This window comes from Crassostrea angulata, chromosome 6, assembly GCF_025612915.1.
Source record: "Crassostrea angulata isolate pt1a10 chromosome 6, ASM2561291v2, whole genome shotgun sequence".
Classification (NCBI taxonomy): domain Eukaryota; kingdom Metazoa; phylum Mollusca; class Bivalvia; order Ostreida; family Ostreidae; genus Magallana; species Magallana angulata.
In genome coordinates, this window is record NC_069116.1 from 13,262,929 (window position 1) to 13,279,966 (window position 17,038).

Here is a 17,038-nt window from a genome sequence, read left to right on the forward strand (position 1 = left end):
TTACCCACCCGTTTCTTTTGTTTTGCTCTGTTGAGTCATATAAAACGCCTCAGGGGATTCATCATCATCACATGCTATTGTAGGATCAAGCTGTGAACCTTGCACACTCTCTGCTGAATTTCCTTTCATTATGTGTTTTTTATCAGAACCATCTATTCGAAAATCGTATACATTAGTTTTTTGAAGATTCATAAAAATAACATAAAAAATATACAGCTTTAAATTCAATAGCACTCAATTAGAATAATAGATTGTACATGTTCTTCAACTCTGCATTGTTACCAGCTATGTGTGATTCTCTAAAAAGTATCATGAAATAACGTTAAAAATAATTCCTGTTTGGTTACATTTTTATTACTATTGACTTTCAATCTACTAACAACCTTAAGAATAAGGTATGAATGGGGGTAAATTGATGATGGAAGGTACTGAATGGGATTTATTAACTGAACATGCTTTTGTAACATTGACGTAACATCTGTAAGATTATATTTCATACCACCATTAAGTGGTTGGTGTTCTACAGTTCGGGGATCACTTTTTCTACCGTTCGATTCTGTGCCGTCTCTACCGTTGGCGACTATAAGAAGAAGAAAAAAAAACGTTTTCCCCATTCAATATAATGAAGATGAGATAATAAGGCGGTTTATTTACCTAAAAAAACATTGCTCAAAACACAAAAAGGACAAACAATAGAAATTTCATTACAAATGTAAAACAGTTACAAAGAACTTTGAAAGTTCGTGATGGCGGCATTATGCATGCTTTGGATAGTGGTTAATGCAGTTGATATTTCTAAAATCAATTTCATTTTCTTAACGTATATTTGATTAAGCATCAACACTAATACCTCTTCTGTACACTACAGCAATGGATAGTGAAAGAATTATAACTCCGATCGATAAAGATACACTCATAGTAATCCTGAAAATAAAAACAAGAGGCCCATGGGGCCACATCGCTCACCTAAGCAACAATGACTTTATATGGGCGTTCAAAGGATATTGTACCATATGACCCCTCCGTAGAATAACAAAATTAAATATTGTAAAGTATTCGAATTTTACACTTATTTTTGCATACACTTTATATTTGACATTGTACCTTTATTGAATACCATTTTTACCAAAAATAAGGAAATCCTATGGAAGACATAAAATTAATTTTTTGGTAGGGATACGTTGTTAACTTCCGATTTCCTATATTCTTGTTCTGTCCCCTCCTTCTCTCCACTTTATAAAGCGATCAAAATATTTGAGAGCATATAGGTACATTTTCTTCCGTAAATACCTAATAGGTATTTTTTTTTTTAAATTATTATAATATTTATTGTTTGAGATTACACAAGTTGGTGGAATGAACTATATGGGAAGAAGATTTTATTTTTAAAAAAATCCCTGTAGATGTGAAGAATAAAAATGTGCCTTAATGCGCTCAATTCCTCAAATTAAAAACATTCAAAAATTTAATTGGTCTTCCCATTATAAACGACTGTTGTTAACCTGGCGTAAACTCCCGTGACTTTTTAACCTTACTCACTTGATTGATGAATACACTCAAATGAAAAAGGGTGTCGCGTGACATGTAAAAGAGTTATTATAGTCAATGTATTGACAGGCATATCACTGTATTTTACTAAGACCCGCCCATTATTTTCATCTTTATTCAAAAACAACAAATGACCACAAAAAAGGATGATATTTTCTTAGGAATAGTGATTAAGCTTTTATCCCCGTAACAAAATGTGTCAGAACTATAGAAACTGCTTTATCGGTGTCGTTTTTATGAACTCGTGTCTGAAAAACTATCAAAATTAATGTGGAATTCATATAATTCATTGTATAAAGAGAGTGCCCCAGAAAGTAGTTACAGCATATCGTCTGTTGAATTTTCTGTACAAATATTTAACGTTTAGCGAGACTTTTCTAACGATCAACCAAGATTTCAGCGTCAATCGTAGAATTATAAGCAAGATGCAGAGCTCACAATTTTGTATGGAACGCCGGGACTGTCTTATATGAGAATTAAACATTATACGCAGTGTTCTCCTCATTATATTTAGTACTACAATAATTATATAAGGTCTTTTTTTTTTTACATTTTATCGTGTGCATTTTCCATTATATACAGTACTCCTTTCATTGTAAGATGTAGTTATATCACTATATTATGTACATTTATCATTATATGAAACGATTCCAACATTATATGAGGTGCTTCCAACATTATATGAGGTGCTTCTAACATTATATGCGGTCGTTCTAACATTATATACGGTAAACCCCAAATTATATTATGTACTTCTCACATTACATACAGTATATCTATTATTACTTATTAGGTTAGTTACTGACTCACTACGGACATATATTGGGTTGATCAATCTCATAGATGGCGAGGCGAAGCCGAGTCGTCTATGATATTGATCAACCCAATATATTTCCGTAGTGAGTCAGTAACTTACCTAATAAGTGTTTTGTTTTCCCGAGGACTATCAAGCGACATATTTATTCACAAATAGCGATGATCTATGCAAAACCATGTACAAGATGCCTAACATGTCGTCCAATTTAACTCATTTAAACTCTTCAAAATTTTCCATCTCACCTCTCAAATACTCTTTAAAAATCTTTGCTTCACCCATGTTTACCTACAATATTTTGTTGCTATTCAATTTTAAATGTTTTATCCCTTTCCTCTGCAGAGATTTAAGCAAATTTCGACGCTGCCATTTTGTTCTGCTCCAGACAAAACAATATGACGTCAATATTCTAAGGGCAACTACTCTAATTTTAAAGAATTTCAAAGGGCAACTACCTGTACTCCAAATACTTTAAGAACTTACGGCATGCGGTTTATGTATTAAATACTATGAAATGTCGAGATGAGTAGGCAAAGCGTCGACCAATGACGGCCATATTGCCAAATATTAATTCTCACAGAACAAATATAGAAATATATGAGGCAATCACGTGCTATGTTTAAACCAATGAAATGAGACATTTCAGTCCAAGGGAAAACAATATTATCCGAGTATTTCTGTTATTATGATGATGATGAGCGTTAAATATAATGTCCGGTCCTGTCAACATTCCGGTTATATTTATTTTATATTTATTTCGATTTACCCAAATGGACCCAAATGGACCCAAATTCAAGCGGAAAACAATTATAATAAAATCCTCATAATTTGGGTCCATTTGGGTAAATCGAAGCACCCGAGATCTCGCTACTAGGTAAACATGGCTGTCATAAGGCGAGTTTTTTTAAAACGATGACATTCCAAGGCGAAGGATGGCCGTTGTGAACCACTGAAAGGAAAACAAAGTTAGCAGAGTTAGGGTAAACTATATGTTTAATTAATAAATCCATTTTTTGGGCGGTTGAATGCTTTTAAAGTCGGATATAATTCCCGAAGCGAGCGACACAAAAACGGCGGCGTAAATCGGAGGTTTTTACAACGCTTGGAACTGTAGCTCTCTGGTTTGTCTATCCGAATTTTTTCAACCAGAGAGCTACAGATCTGCAGCTTCTTCATTTAATGCAGATGTAAAGTTTATTAATTGGGATAAATTTAATATAAATTACTAATTTTAAAGGGACTTGGACACGATTTTAGATCAAAATTTTATTTTTTATTTTTTCAAAATAAAATGGTGTACTTGCACATTTTGAATGATTGACCAAAATTTGAATGTTATAATTTAAGTTATAAGAGAGATACAGAGGTAAGAAATCATTGTTATGTAAACAAAGCTCGAGTCTTATATTTGTTTACAAATAATGTAAAGTATGGAATTACCATTTATTTGACAAAATAATCATATAAAATAAGGCAGACTTGTTCAATGTGTTTATAAAATATATTATCAATAGAAGAAAGCAATATTTGATTGAAAGTTTGAAAATAATACCAATAAAACACATATGTTTACTATTACAAGACTCGAACTTTGTTCACAAAACAAAGAATTCTAAACTCTTTATCTTGCTTATAACTCAATATCTGACTTTCAGATTTTAATAAAGCATTAAAAATACCCATATGAACCATTCTAAACATTAAAAATGGAAAAATAAAATTTAAAATTTTGAACTCAAATCGTGTCCAAGTCCCTTTAAGTAAACAGTAAACATTATTAATATGGCGGTACTTTAAGAAAAGTATTATCACAAGGAATACATCTGTGAATTTTGAAAACAGTTGCCCCACCAACTCAAAAGTTAAGGCCACAGTTTAAATTTTTGCGGACAAACAGATGGACGAAAAGGGCAAACACTATATACTCACGAATCTTCGATAAGGACGGGGTCATAAAAAAGCTTAAACTTAAAAACTTAAATTTATGTCTGCGCTTTCTTACGAATCGTGTACCTTTGGCAAGCGACCGTGTATATCACGGGAAGGCACAACAGTGAATAGTGTATGAAGTATTCGGGAACAGATCGAATATTTATTTCCACCCCACCCCTTTTCCAAAACCAAGAAATAAGAATTCCTGGAACGCTAAATGGGTTTTTCTAAGAGAATAATTTAAAACTTGGCAAGGTCCTAGAAATATGGATATAAAACTTTAACTTAAAATTATGAATCGTGATTTGTGTAGTAATGCAATAATTTCTTTAAACTTAAAGTTAAACAAACAATGTGCAGATCTTTTTTCATGCCTTATAAATTGGAAAAATATACTTTAATCCTCATCAAGTTTTTTAAGAATGTTCAAGCAGGACTAGACAAATAACATTGCCCGGCAATGGGTACATCCATCTATAAATTGTCCCGTAAAATGTCATCCATTTTTTTTATAGCACGACATCCAAAAAATAAGCTTCCGAAAGATCATCATCATAAAGATGAAAGCACAGCATATAATACTGTGTCTACATCACAACGAAATGCAAAAACTACCGCACGGAATGCTAACAGGACCGGACATAATATTTAACGCTCATCATCATCATAACAGAAATACTACATATAACAATGAATACACTTTAATTTGGTATTTCCTATGCAGCATTTAAAATGTAAAGCAAAAAATGGCCTCATATCTGAGTTTAAAGCTCTGTATCTTGCTTATAATTTGAAGTTTAACACTCAAACATAGTTAGTTAATAGAAATTGTAAACAATTAAACAGAAGAAACGTGCACTAAAATAAAGAGCACAATTTATTTTTCAAAATGAATCATATATAAACCAATTACATATTTCCGTCAGCGATATTAAACTCTGTTTAAACTGAATAAACTCGAGACACAAAACACATTGCATTAATCAACCATTACGCAAAAGTTCATACCGAATTACCAATAGAATGAATTGTATATTTGTACTTTGTTAATACATCAGATTTTGCTTATTTTGTGCAGGTAAACCGTCAACTGTCTGATTTACCGAAGTATATGCTTGATTTGATACGTAAAAATTACAAAATACAGGCGACAGTTCCACAAGTTAAAAGCATAAAGAATATGAAAATGAACGAAACTAATATAACACCGTCGTCGAATGTGAAAACTGTCAACACATTGAAATATTTAACTTCAATTTACTTCACAAAATAAGCACCAATGTATCTTGCGTTTTTTAAAGATTCCCTTTGCACGCGAACTGTTGCACAACATTTGTCAGATCGATCCATTTATCATATCATGCTGCTAAAAACAAAGAGCCTACTTTTACACCGTCCCGTTTTGGAAGTATGGAATACCGAACCCGAAGTTATATCTGACCGAAACACGCATTTCCTTTAGGTGTCATAACAGTATTTCACTGAAGGTTCACGTCAAAACATGGCTGAGGCAAAATAATTCCCGAATTTTCCTTTGTATTGGGGGCGTTTCCGCACGCGACAGGAGCTGATATTTTTATGAGATGAAAAACAATGTGTAAGAGGTCTAACTATTCCAGTTTTGTAATAATGCGAGGTCATTTGAATTTTTGATGCGTGTTGTTTCCGGAGGGGGGGGGGGTGAAAAGGCCTGGGCTGGATGTTCAAGCACATGACTTTTTTTTGGTGTAACTTCGAGGTAAACAAAGTCTCACGCCTTGCTGGATGCACGTGTGTATTTTGCTAGAAAATTGTAAATGAGGCGTTGTTTAAAAAGATGTCAAGAGGATTTTTTCCAGAAGTTCGTTTTGAATTTTTAATCTGTTTGTAAAGTTGTGCAATGTGTAAGAATATATAGTAAAATTTAATACTGTAGTTACACCTTTATTATTATCCCGTTTTGAAAGTATGGAATACCGAACCCGAAGTTATAATCTGACCGAAACACGCATTTCCTTTATTATTATTTTCGTAATAACTCAGAGTTGAAACAGAATTAGCCAATGAATTTTGTAATTTATATTTTCCTTTCCATAAGGATTATTTATGCGGAATTACGTTGAAAATGACTCAGTAGTTCTTTAGAAGAAGATTTTAAAAAATGCACCCCCCTTTTTCTACATTTTCAAGGTTTTCTCCGCTTTGAATTAAGATCGGTCTTTCATGTCTGCAATTTATATTGTCCTTCCCATAAGGATGCTTTGTGCCAAATTTGGTTGAATCTGACCAAGCCATTTTAGAGAAGAAGATCAAAGGGTTAAAAAATTACAGACGGACGGACATACGGACGGACATACGGACGGACGGACGGACGACGGACAAAATGTGATCAGAATAGCTCACTTGAGCTTTCAGTTCAGGTGAGCTAAAAAACCAAATGATCACAGTATAGTTGTAAATGAAGCTATTCTATCACTTCGTTTATTTGTACAATACAAAAAAAATTCAAACAGCGAAATGCATACCCCAAAATACATAATTAAGATTTATACTCAATATCGAAATAACAATATTTTTACGAAGGTATTTCCAATCATCAGCCATAATTTTAATTTGACCAATCAAGTTTAAGATCCATATGTCACAAATATTTGTTACATATAACAAGTATTGTGCAATGATTTGGCTAAATATACTGGCACAAGTTGAGTTTCAATGGTTTTCTTTCTAATTCGTTACAAACACAAAAATGAAAAGATTTCTGATTTAGTCAAATTAATTTCTGGTTTACAATTAGAAAATAAAATCACAAGTTTACAACCTTTCAATATTTTAAGCCCGAAACTGTTTTAAAGACAACTATCAAATTCGATATGCTTGTGATGTTTATCTGAGGTAGATATAAAATTACATAAGTACAGATTTATATTGAAACTTGGAAACTTTGGACAAATGTTTTATTGTTTTATCGCATAATTTCTAGCTGTCATGCAAAATGAAAAAAAAATCTCTAAAATATACACAATCTCATAATCAGTTCCTAGGAGCACAACTCAAAAATTGAACACAGATTATATATAATTTCAAGACAAACAAAATGTAAAAAAAAAAATATATAAGTAAATTTTACACTAATAATGGCTTGGAGCTTCTATTAGTTAGTTTTATCAAAATTCGGTAATTTTTAGAAAATTGATCGAAGAAATTTGGAATGATTTCAAACATTAATGTGCATTTTTTTTAAAATATAGAAATATTAAAGTAATAAATATTTTACCTGTTTTTCACACTCCTTATCTTTTCATTATTTTTTTTAACTTAAAAACGATGAAACTCTCGATAAGGTCGGATATAATTGACGATTTTTCAATACATACATTTTGTATTCATATGCCACTGGCATTAAACGTAGATTTCATGTTATTTGAAAGTGAACAATATTAAAACAATGGAAGGACTAAAATATATCATTTGTATTTTTTCTTGTTTCTACAAGTGAAATGTGTACAACACTTAGTAAACATAAGTCTTAAACTGCCAAAGTCTAGAATATTGTATTTCAACCATACAAGTATTAAGAGTTAAATTCTTACCATGATATTTCAGACTTTTGTTCAGTGGTGTCAACAAATGGAGATGATGTCGAATGCCATCCATAAGAGGTTAATTCTGATGAAACTTGGAACGAACTAACATAAAAATTATAAGAATAGTATCTAAACTTTTATATAGCAAACATTAATTTCAGTGAAAAATTTGTGCTTAAATAGTAAAAATCCATGAATTTACAAATTCAACAGATTTAATAGGAAATTGGTATGTGTTATTTTACTTCCAAAAGATCCGTTGGAAATAGAAATGATAATAAATGTATTGTTACTGCTTGTATGGCAGCAAAACTACTTCTTTTAACATAAATTTAACTTAATCTACATACTTTACTTGTAATGCGTTTTGTATTTTACACGCTTAACAACGATTTTACAGTTGGCTGAATGGTCAACAAATTATCAATAAGAACAACAATTAAAGTTTTTGTTTTGTAGATTGCTTTGTTTTGTACGTAAATGAATTTAGGTAATAATATGCTCATCTTTGTTCTGCGTCTGCAGATGAAAAATCAATACTTTTAGCACGAAATATGAAATATTTTCATGCAAAAGGTAAATCATAAAATTAATATTACATGACATAAATGTTTCGAAAACATTTTATTTTTTTCGTGGTTTGTAAAATTGTGCGACACATATTGTCTCTACAAATATTCTGTATTATTTAAACGATGAACATAATTAGCAATGCATGCCACTAAACACCAACATTTAATCATCCCAAAATCGTCTGATTAACCAAAATCATCGATCATTATATAGTTACATTAAGGCCAACCATGGATGATCCGGTTCACTTAAAAGTACAGTTTTGAAATACAAAAACATCTTTTGTCAAAAGATTTGTCTCAATGATGTTATTTCTGTCTAATATTCTGAATGTATTGATATTTTAAATGAAGAGCTTTGGTATTTTTATGACATGAATAGCATTCTATAGTAGTTCATTTAGTTATAAACTTGGTTGGTCTCGTGATCCAATCTTGTGTAGCCGACCAGGTTTATTTTCATTATCTTATCAGCAACCATTTTTTAAAAACACAAAACTGTTTAATAGATTGCAATCCTTTTGAAGTGCATAGGGTAACTACGATATAGCTGAATTAACATCTGAATTAGCTTTAGAAGTCAACTGGCGTACTAATGTTCGTAAAGATAGAATTTCCAACCTGAGTTCTATTGTCCAGTGTAAAAGAGGAAGACCTGCAAAAGATACAGGCGCATTCCGAGGTAAAAGGCAACCCATTCATCATTAAAAAGACTAAACTATATGAATATCATATACTTATTGAATGGCTGTTATAGGAATACATGTATCTATGTTATCAAACACGAGCCAGGAGACATTCGTTGAGGGTTTGTCAATGGTGTTTAGTTATCTCACTCAGTTATTTAAAAGATTGTTTTATATACTATTGTAAAACATATTGTAACTGAAGTGTTATCAAATTTAGTAATAAAGTAAGCATCCGTCTCACATCAACTAGGGTACTGTTTTATAATAATGTATATACAGTAAAACACGGTTATAGCGAACACGCATATAATGAATTGACGCTTACAGCGAAGTGAATTTCATTCCCCAAGTCTCTATTTCAAATTGTAAACTTGGCGGATATAACTAGTTAAATTGGCCGTCCCTAGGACTTCGTTATAAGCGTGTTTTACTGTATTCTGTTGAGTTGAATATCAAGAGATCTGATACTAGAAGGGTTTTAAAAACATTTATTTGATCAGCGCATTTTATGATTTTATACACTCCTACTGCTCTCAATCGATGACCCCGGTATAGTGGTACTCTTAAGTGTTACAAAAATGTCAAACAATTAAATTACAGGAAAAACCACTACCTTCCATTTTATACATAACATTCCGAATGGTGGATAACACACACCATGGAAAATAGGTTTGCTATACGTGAACAAGCTTAAATTGTAAAAGTGCATATTTTACCATCTGAAATGCATAAACGAAACATTTGAACATAATTGTATTAACTATATATTAAACAAATATTGACTGGGTTTGAGGGCAACATTGATTATTAATATTAGCCCCCGAGGGACGAAAAATTGCCTGACACGAAGCGCAGGGCAATATATTCGCCCCAAGCGGGCTAATATAATCAATGTTGCCCGAAAACCCAGTCAACTTTTGTTTTGTTATATGAAGAAACAAACCAAAAATCGAGAAAGGATTTGAAAACAGATCGCTCCAATTTCCTTGGCTCAACAAAGAATTCACGAATTTAATTTCAAAGTTCATTCCCAAAATATCGCCAGTGTAACGAAGAATTTTGACCCGGGTTGAAAATTGACCCGGGGGTCATTATTCCACGTTGAATATTGAGACCAAAGGTGTTGAATAAAGACCCTAATCCGTTGAAAATTGACCCGCATCGTGGAATTTTGATCATGAAACCGGTTCAAAATTCAACAGCAAAGAAGCACAAATTAACGAATCAATATTATAACTTGAGTTTATTTAATTAAAAATTATCAGTTTTTATATATTTATTCTTTAGACTTACATGTTCACATGTTTCAACGGGGGGGGGGGGGGGGGGGATTAAAATGAGACTTAAATATTATTTTTAGAATTTATATAGTATCCCTTTAAATATGTACATGTAATAACTATTTTATTCATAATAAACTTTTCGCGTATAATTGCTGTGTGTGATATCTATTAGTGTTTTTTAATAATATTAGTTTTCATGGTTACACGTTAAAATATTCAATTCAGTAAAACTCTTTTTTTTTAATTTGCTGGAGAAGTGTACAAATATAAATAATTAAAAAAAATTACAGTACGTCATATTATTTAATTTTGGTTTTACGTTCACCCAGTAAATTGAAACTTTGATATTGTTCATTGTAAATTTTCTGAGTGGGTGTAAATAAAAAAAATTACAGTATGTCATATTGAGATTTTTGTGTTTGCACCCACTCAGTTTGTTAAAACTGTGACTATCTGAATTTTGTATTCACATCCATCCAGCCAATAACAGTTTACAAAATGATGATATGGTAACATGATTGTACTCTTTCATGAACAATGCTGTAGTAACTATATCTTGAAAGCCGATTTTTTGGTGTTTTGTTTGTTCCGTTAGAATAACTTTTGATGTAACTAAATATCATCAAATCGCTAATTTTTCTATGCATTAACAATTCTGCTTCATGGAATCTTTAGCAAGTTAGCAACCTAATTTTTGTACAGGATGACAATAGAATTTTGCTTTAAAGTTTCTAAATTGCTTTGATCACAAAATTTATCATAAATTTACTAACAGTAATTGTTTTCGTCAATAAATTGGTAAATTGCATTTTTTGAATAGAAATAAGTAGTAGAAGATTATACAGCAGCGTTGGAGTAGATGATTGACCTTCCTATCACAGCCGCCTACATTATTAATTTAATTTAAACGTGTTAAATGTGTATATTATGTGTATATAAGACATGAGGTACGGTACTTGAATATTGAATAATTATCTGAATATTTATCATATATGATTGTATGACATATTATGATTGTATGACATATCATTGGTAGACATGTTCACTCACACCTATATTAACAAACATATCACCTTCATTTATACCTGCAGTGATACAAACATTAGAATCAGAGAATCAAAAACGCTTTGGAGATCTAATATAAGTATAAACATGGGAAACAATTTTATCTATATGAAAAATCAGAACTACCATAAAGTATATAGTTCATATAAAATGGTACACTAATGTCAATAAGTTGTTTAAAAAGTTCGTCTCTTTGTTGAGTGTATCTTGGATATCCAGGGGAAAAATCACATTTCCTTCAGATTCAGACCCAGAGTATAAACATCGACTCACGTCAGAAAAAAATCCTTAAATAAGTAAGTTTTACTAGCTTTATTCCGTAATTGACGTAAAATAATATTTCCTATTGTCTTAACTGAAAGGTTTGTAAGCTCTAGGTATATTTTGTTTTTTAAGTTTTGACTTAAAAGAAAGATAAAGTTGATGAAATTTTCTTTTCTGCATGAAGATTATTCCATAATTTACATGTAGACGGAGCAAAGCTATTGTAATAAGAATATAGTGGTAGATAGTAAAAAAGCTAATTCGATCTATGATTATATGCATGTTCAGTAAGAAAATATGATTGAATTCAATCTAACATATCTTGTGGTGCTAAACCATTTATATTCTTGTAGAATATAATTACTTTATGGTTATCCCTTCGAGATTGCAAGGTTTCCAAATTAAGCTCACTATATGAAATTATTTTAGAAGAATTAACCCTGATCCCTGTCACTGTCCTGGTTGCTTCAATTTGTACATGTTTAAGCAATTCGGATTTTCCTTGATAAAGCTGCTCCAAACAACATATCTATCAGTTGTATACTTTTCGCATACCTTTTCCTGTATATACCATTTATATAATTAGATCAACAATCCTCCGACTGTATATTTAGATGCAAACCTACTTTTTTAAAAATTGATACCATTTTTGCTGTAGAGGGTATATGTTTTTAATTTTGAGAAAATATATTACGTCAGTTGCCTGTGTTTCTAATTTACATGTAAATAATAGAATTGAAAACTCAAAATAATAGAAATAAATTGCATTTTTAAGAAGAACCATGACTGTATATGCAGAAAATTGGATGGTGCTTCAATAAAGTTAATCAGACAAGTTTATGAAAAATTATTTTTAAGTCGTAAAAAATTAAAAACATGTGTAAATATGTATATGCTGTATATATACGTATAAAAAACCCAGTATATATGAAAAAGGATAAAAATATGACAACCAGTCATTTATTATTTTGTCAGTGAAATATTCTGACTTCTTCAAATTAAGCATAGGTATGTGACATTATATCCTTTTGTCTTGATATAAATATATATACCCTTTACCCAATAAAGCAGTATAGAGGTTCTATATTTTCAATTATAGAAAAATATACAACGTCAGGTGCCTGTCGAATAGAGCTCTGTTGAATTGCCTTAAAAGTGACGATAACGGGCAATATGTTTGTTAGATATATTTATCAGAGATTGTGACAAGTTTAAACTTTAAATTATGTCACATGAGGGAATGAAAACCATGTCATCTATGTCAAAAAGTATTCTAGCCCTACTCGCCTGCTCCATTCCGAAGCAAACGGTCATCTTTTTAGCTTTTGTACATAGTATTGTAATAATAAATGGATATCATATTTTCAATCTAAAAACTAAATGATTAATTGGACATATCAGCCTAAAAGAAATTAGCCACGTCCTCATATGTATCGGACAGTATGTACATTTTAAAACTGAAACTTTCAAATATGTGCATGATTGTACATTTAAACCGTGTAGAGTAAGTTCCAGTTCAGATCAAAACTCTGAGGTTTGGGTCAATTCTCAACAGGATCAATTTTCAACGGGTCGAGGTCATCAGAGTTTAGAAAAATCTTTCTCATACCGTTGAAAAATGACCCCGGGTATGAATTTCACGATTTTGGTCTCAATTTTCAACGTTGAAAAATGACCCCCCGGGTCAATATTCATCGTTGAAAAATGACCCCCGGGTCAATTTTCAACCCGGGTCAATATTCTTCGTTACACCGGCATCAAAAGTTCACTGGTGATATTCCACCGTCCTTAGGAAGTAAGCTAAAGATGTTTTACCTGATTTTACTTCACATTAATTCGCAATTCCATATCCCCGTTTTGATAGCGAACCGTCGCATTGCGCGTCCGTTGTTTACTTGCCTTGACTGAGTCACCTTGTTTTGGAGTCGCGAAAATTTATTTACGTCACCGTTTATAAATCAACAAATCAGAGGCAATCATTTGAAATAGAGGAAATGTTCTCTAGATACTATTCCTAGCCGGTCAATATTAAACAAATATTGACCGATCAATTTTTTTTCGGACGAGCTTATATTACAATTATTGACTGTTTGTCTATATAGAGTTATAGAGTGAGAATATACTACTGAATATAACAAATCGTATTATGAAATAGATGTACCCTGTTGTCGGTGCTTTCTTTGAAGTATTTTTCTTCACATAACATATAGGATCTGTAATAAATGAATTAAAAACATCCTTTCACAATTTTGATAATCTCTTCTCTAAAAGGATGGGTGGTGAACAAATTTACCCATCAGATATACCTTCAAATTTTAAACATAATTTATTTGTTAAACTATTTACGTTTATTTTGTAAAGAAAAATTCCATTATATTTAGCTTTATTTCCTAAATATTTCCTAAACCTTTATACAGAGCTCTTCTTTAAAAGAAAATCAATACATTTCAAAAGGAACCACGACCATTCAGCCTTATTTTAAGGAATTTATTATAAACGTTTGCCTTTCTAGGGAGTATGATGTCAAAATATATAAGTACTTATTTGAGAAATCCACAAAATATTTTTTTTTATTCAATTAATGTTGTTTTAGGTCAATAGGATAAATTAGATACCGTAAAAAATACATTATTCACCGAGCCCGAAGTGCTCACTGAATGTTGTTTTTTAGGGTACCCAAATGGGTATTATTTGTATTATGATATAATTCAGAGACATATTATTTCCGGTTTATTAATTCATGTTATTGTCAAGCGAAGAAAATCTCATCACCTTTATTCAGTTTGTTGTAAAAGCCGAACACATTGAGGAACTTGAAGTTTCATTAGTGACAAGAATGATGTAAACCAATTGCAGCATGATGGAAATTAACAATATCTCAATTTTTAGTCCAATGTTTAAAATGTACAAACCAAATTAAATGTTATATACACTGTGGCAACGCACTTTAAAAAAAAAAATTTTTTTTTCAGAATGCGTTACATTTTGGACCAAGTTAAACCACTTTGAGAATTTTTATCAAAGTTCGTTATGAAGGTACATCAAAATTTTTTCGTATCGAGACTCTTAACGCACTTTGAAACAAAATTTGTATAAATCACAAATTCTGGAACTGAATTTCTAATTTGTTGATAGTATGATGATTTGCTAACACTAGTGAATCTAATTAATCGTATTTGAGAACAGGGATGGGGATGGAGGTGGGGGTTAACCAAAGATACATGTCAATTACCAGTACATCATTAATTGACTAGAGAAAGAAAGTCCCCTACCCCTCTTTTTCCTTCCAAAACATATGATTTATAGCGACATTTAAGATCGGAAAAAGAAATACGTTTTGTTGTAAATACAGTGATATTGAAAAAACGAGCTGGTCAAACAATAATTTCTCCATTGGTATATACATTTGTATGTTAAAGAATCTATAAGTGTTTCAACATTAACCATCTTTTCATATTCTTATCAGATAAATCACTTAAAAATTAAAAAAATAACATTAACAAACATTATATTATTATAAACTTAAAAATAAGCATTATGGTGCGTATTTTTGCACTGATCTTTTAAAAGATTTTGTTTTGATAAATAATATATAGCGTAAAGGATAGCATATCCTTTTTTCACATTATGATTGTTTACAAGGACATGCCATAAGCCAGTGGAAATATGTTATATATTGATTTCCATTATCAACATATTAAAACAATAAAATGCTTTTTTGGTGATTCATTCGGGATATGAAGGTAGCGACAATGCAAAAAAAAATACATAACCCGCGTTTGTGGGTGATGTAAATTTTTTCCGCAATGATTGCTACCTTCATAACCCGTATAAATCACCCAAAAAAGGCATTTTATTGTTTATATTTACATCTTTTTTTTTAACTAATTAATAATTAATAGTGAAAAGTTAGTAAAATTCACTGAATTACTGTTGACGTAAATAAGTACGTTAGCTAAAAGAAACAGCTAAATCGTCTCTGTGAGACTTCAAGTCTCAATTCATCATGATTATTTCGTGCAGTCCGTTATTCTTCTTAGGTCGCTGTAGGTTTCGAGATATCAATAAACAGGGCGTGTCCATTTCAGTCCTGTCAGTATCTTGTCAATCGACCAATCGACCAATCGATTAATGGGCCGTGTAGATTTCAGACTGGCTGTTTCTATAGAGCTATGATTTAACTGTAAGTCTCCATAAAAAATAGAGGAAATAATACTTGGTAGATGTAAATATATAAATCATACTCGTTCTGGCATAGCCCAGTTTACCAGATAAGATGTAAATTTTCTGCATACAATAAAGAGGAAAATGCAGTTGGTTAGCAATGAAGTTTTGTCATATTTGAATAATTCAAATCTTTCGAATTGTTCTTTGTGTATATATTGTCAATATTGTCTTATTAGAAAAAAAATTCTTATCAAGAAACTGTTTCTATCAAGTTAGCCGAGAATGCAATGGGTTCTTTTTTAAATAGACCACATTGAGCTAAACAAGGATAAAACAGTCATTTATTGTATATAAAAATATCAATTATTTTTACTAAACCCCTGCACAGTTTTTTTTTTGAAGTGCGTTAATATCGACGATATCAACACACTTTGAACAAAAATATTTTTTTTTCAAAGTGCGTTGACTTGGTCCCAAAATTCACGCACCGTGAAAATTGTTTTCAAAATGCGTTGTAACAAAGCCACCTCGTAGGTTGCCTAATGTTAGCGAACTAGCGAATTAAGAATTGATAAATCATATATTTAATAAAAATTTGACAAACTTTAAATGCAGGTTTTTTAATGAAAGAAATAATTTAAAAAACAGAATCAGCGGCAAAATCAAAGAGTTAAAATCTACTCACATTTGGTGTTTTCTACTGATTTATACTGCAATGTCGGACAAAACAAATTTATAAAAATTTTACACACTCTTAAGTCGATGTTTCCATCCCCATATGTATTGAAGTAAGCACATTTCTCTTGAAAGAAGAAAAAAACCATAAAAGTATTATAGTCATTCGATTCTTTGACGTAAAAACTTATATCTATATAAGCGGATGTGCGGAATTACCAATAAGATCTGATGACGTTTTACACAAATGACGTCGAATTGGTAACGTCATAAAAACCGAAAACGCTGTATGCACAATCGAATTATACTGTATATAGTGGAATTAAATAATTGATTTTAAATAATATTAGCTTGAGCCAGTTATTAATATTATGTAAAACAATATTAAAAAGTACTAAAACTTCGATGGAGCCAGGTGGTGTTTCTTATGTTAGTGCTTAAATACCGCTATCAGCATGTTAAT

At 31.2% G+C, this 17,038-nt stretch overlaps 1 protein-coding gene across 1 annotated transcript in view; it reads right to left on the reverse strand.

Moving 5' to 3' along the window:
• LOC128186672 (uncharacterized) overlaps positions 1 to 17,038 on the reverse strand; it is a 74,169-nt gene continuing 57,131 nt past the window's right edge. Inside the window, exons 7-8 of the mRNA XM_052856513.1 lie at positions 500 to 580; positions 1 to 152 (exon numbers count right to left, since the gene is read on the reverse strand). Of these exons, the coding sequence (XP_052712473.1) occupies positions 1 to 152; positions 500 to 580 (233 nt within the window). The remainder of the gene's footprint in view (positions 153 to 499; positions 581 to 17,038) is intronic.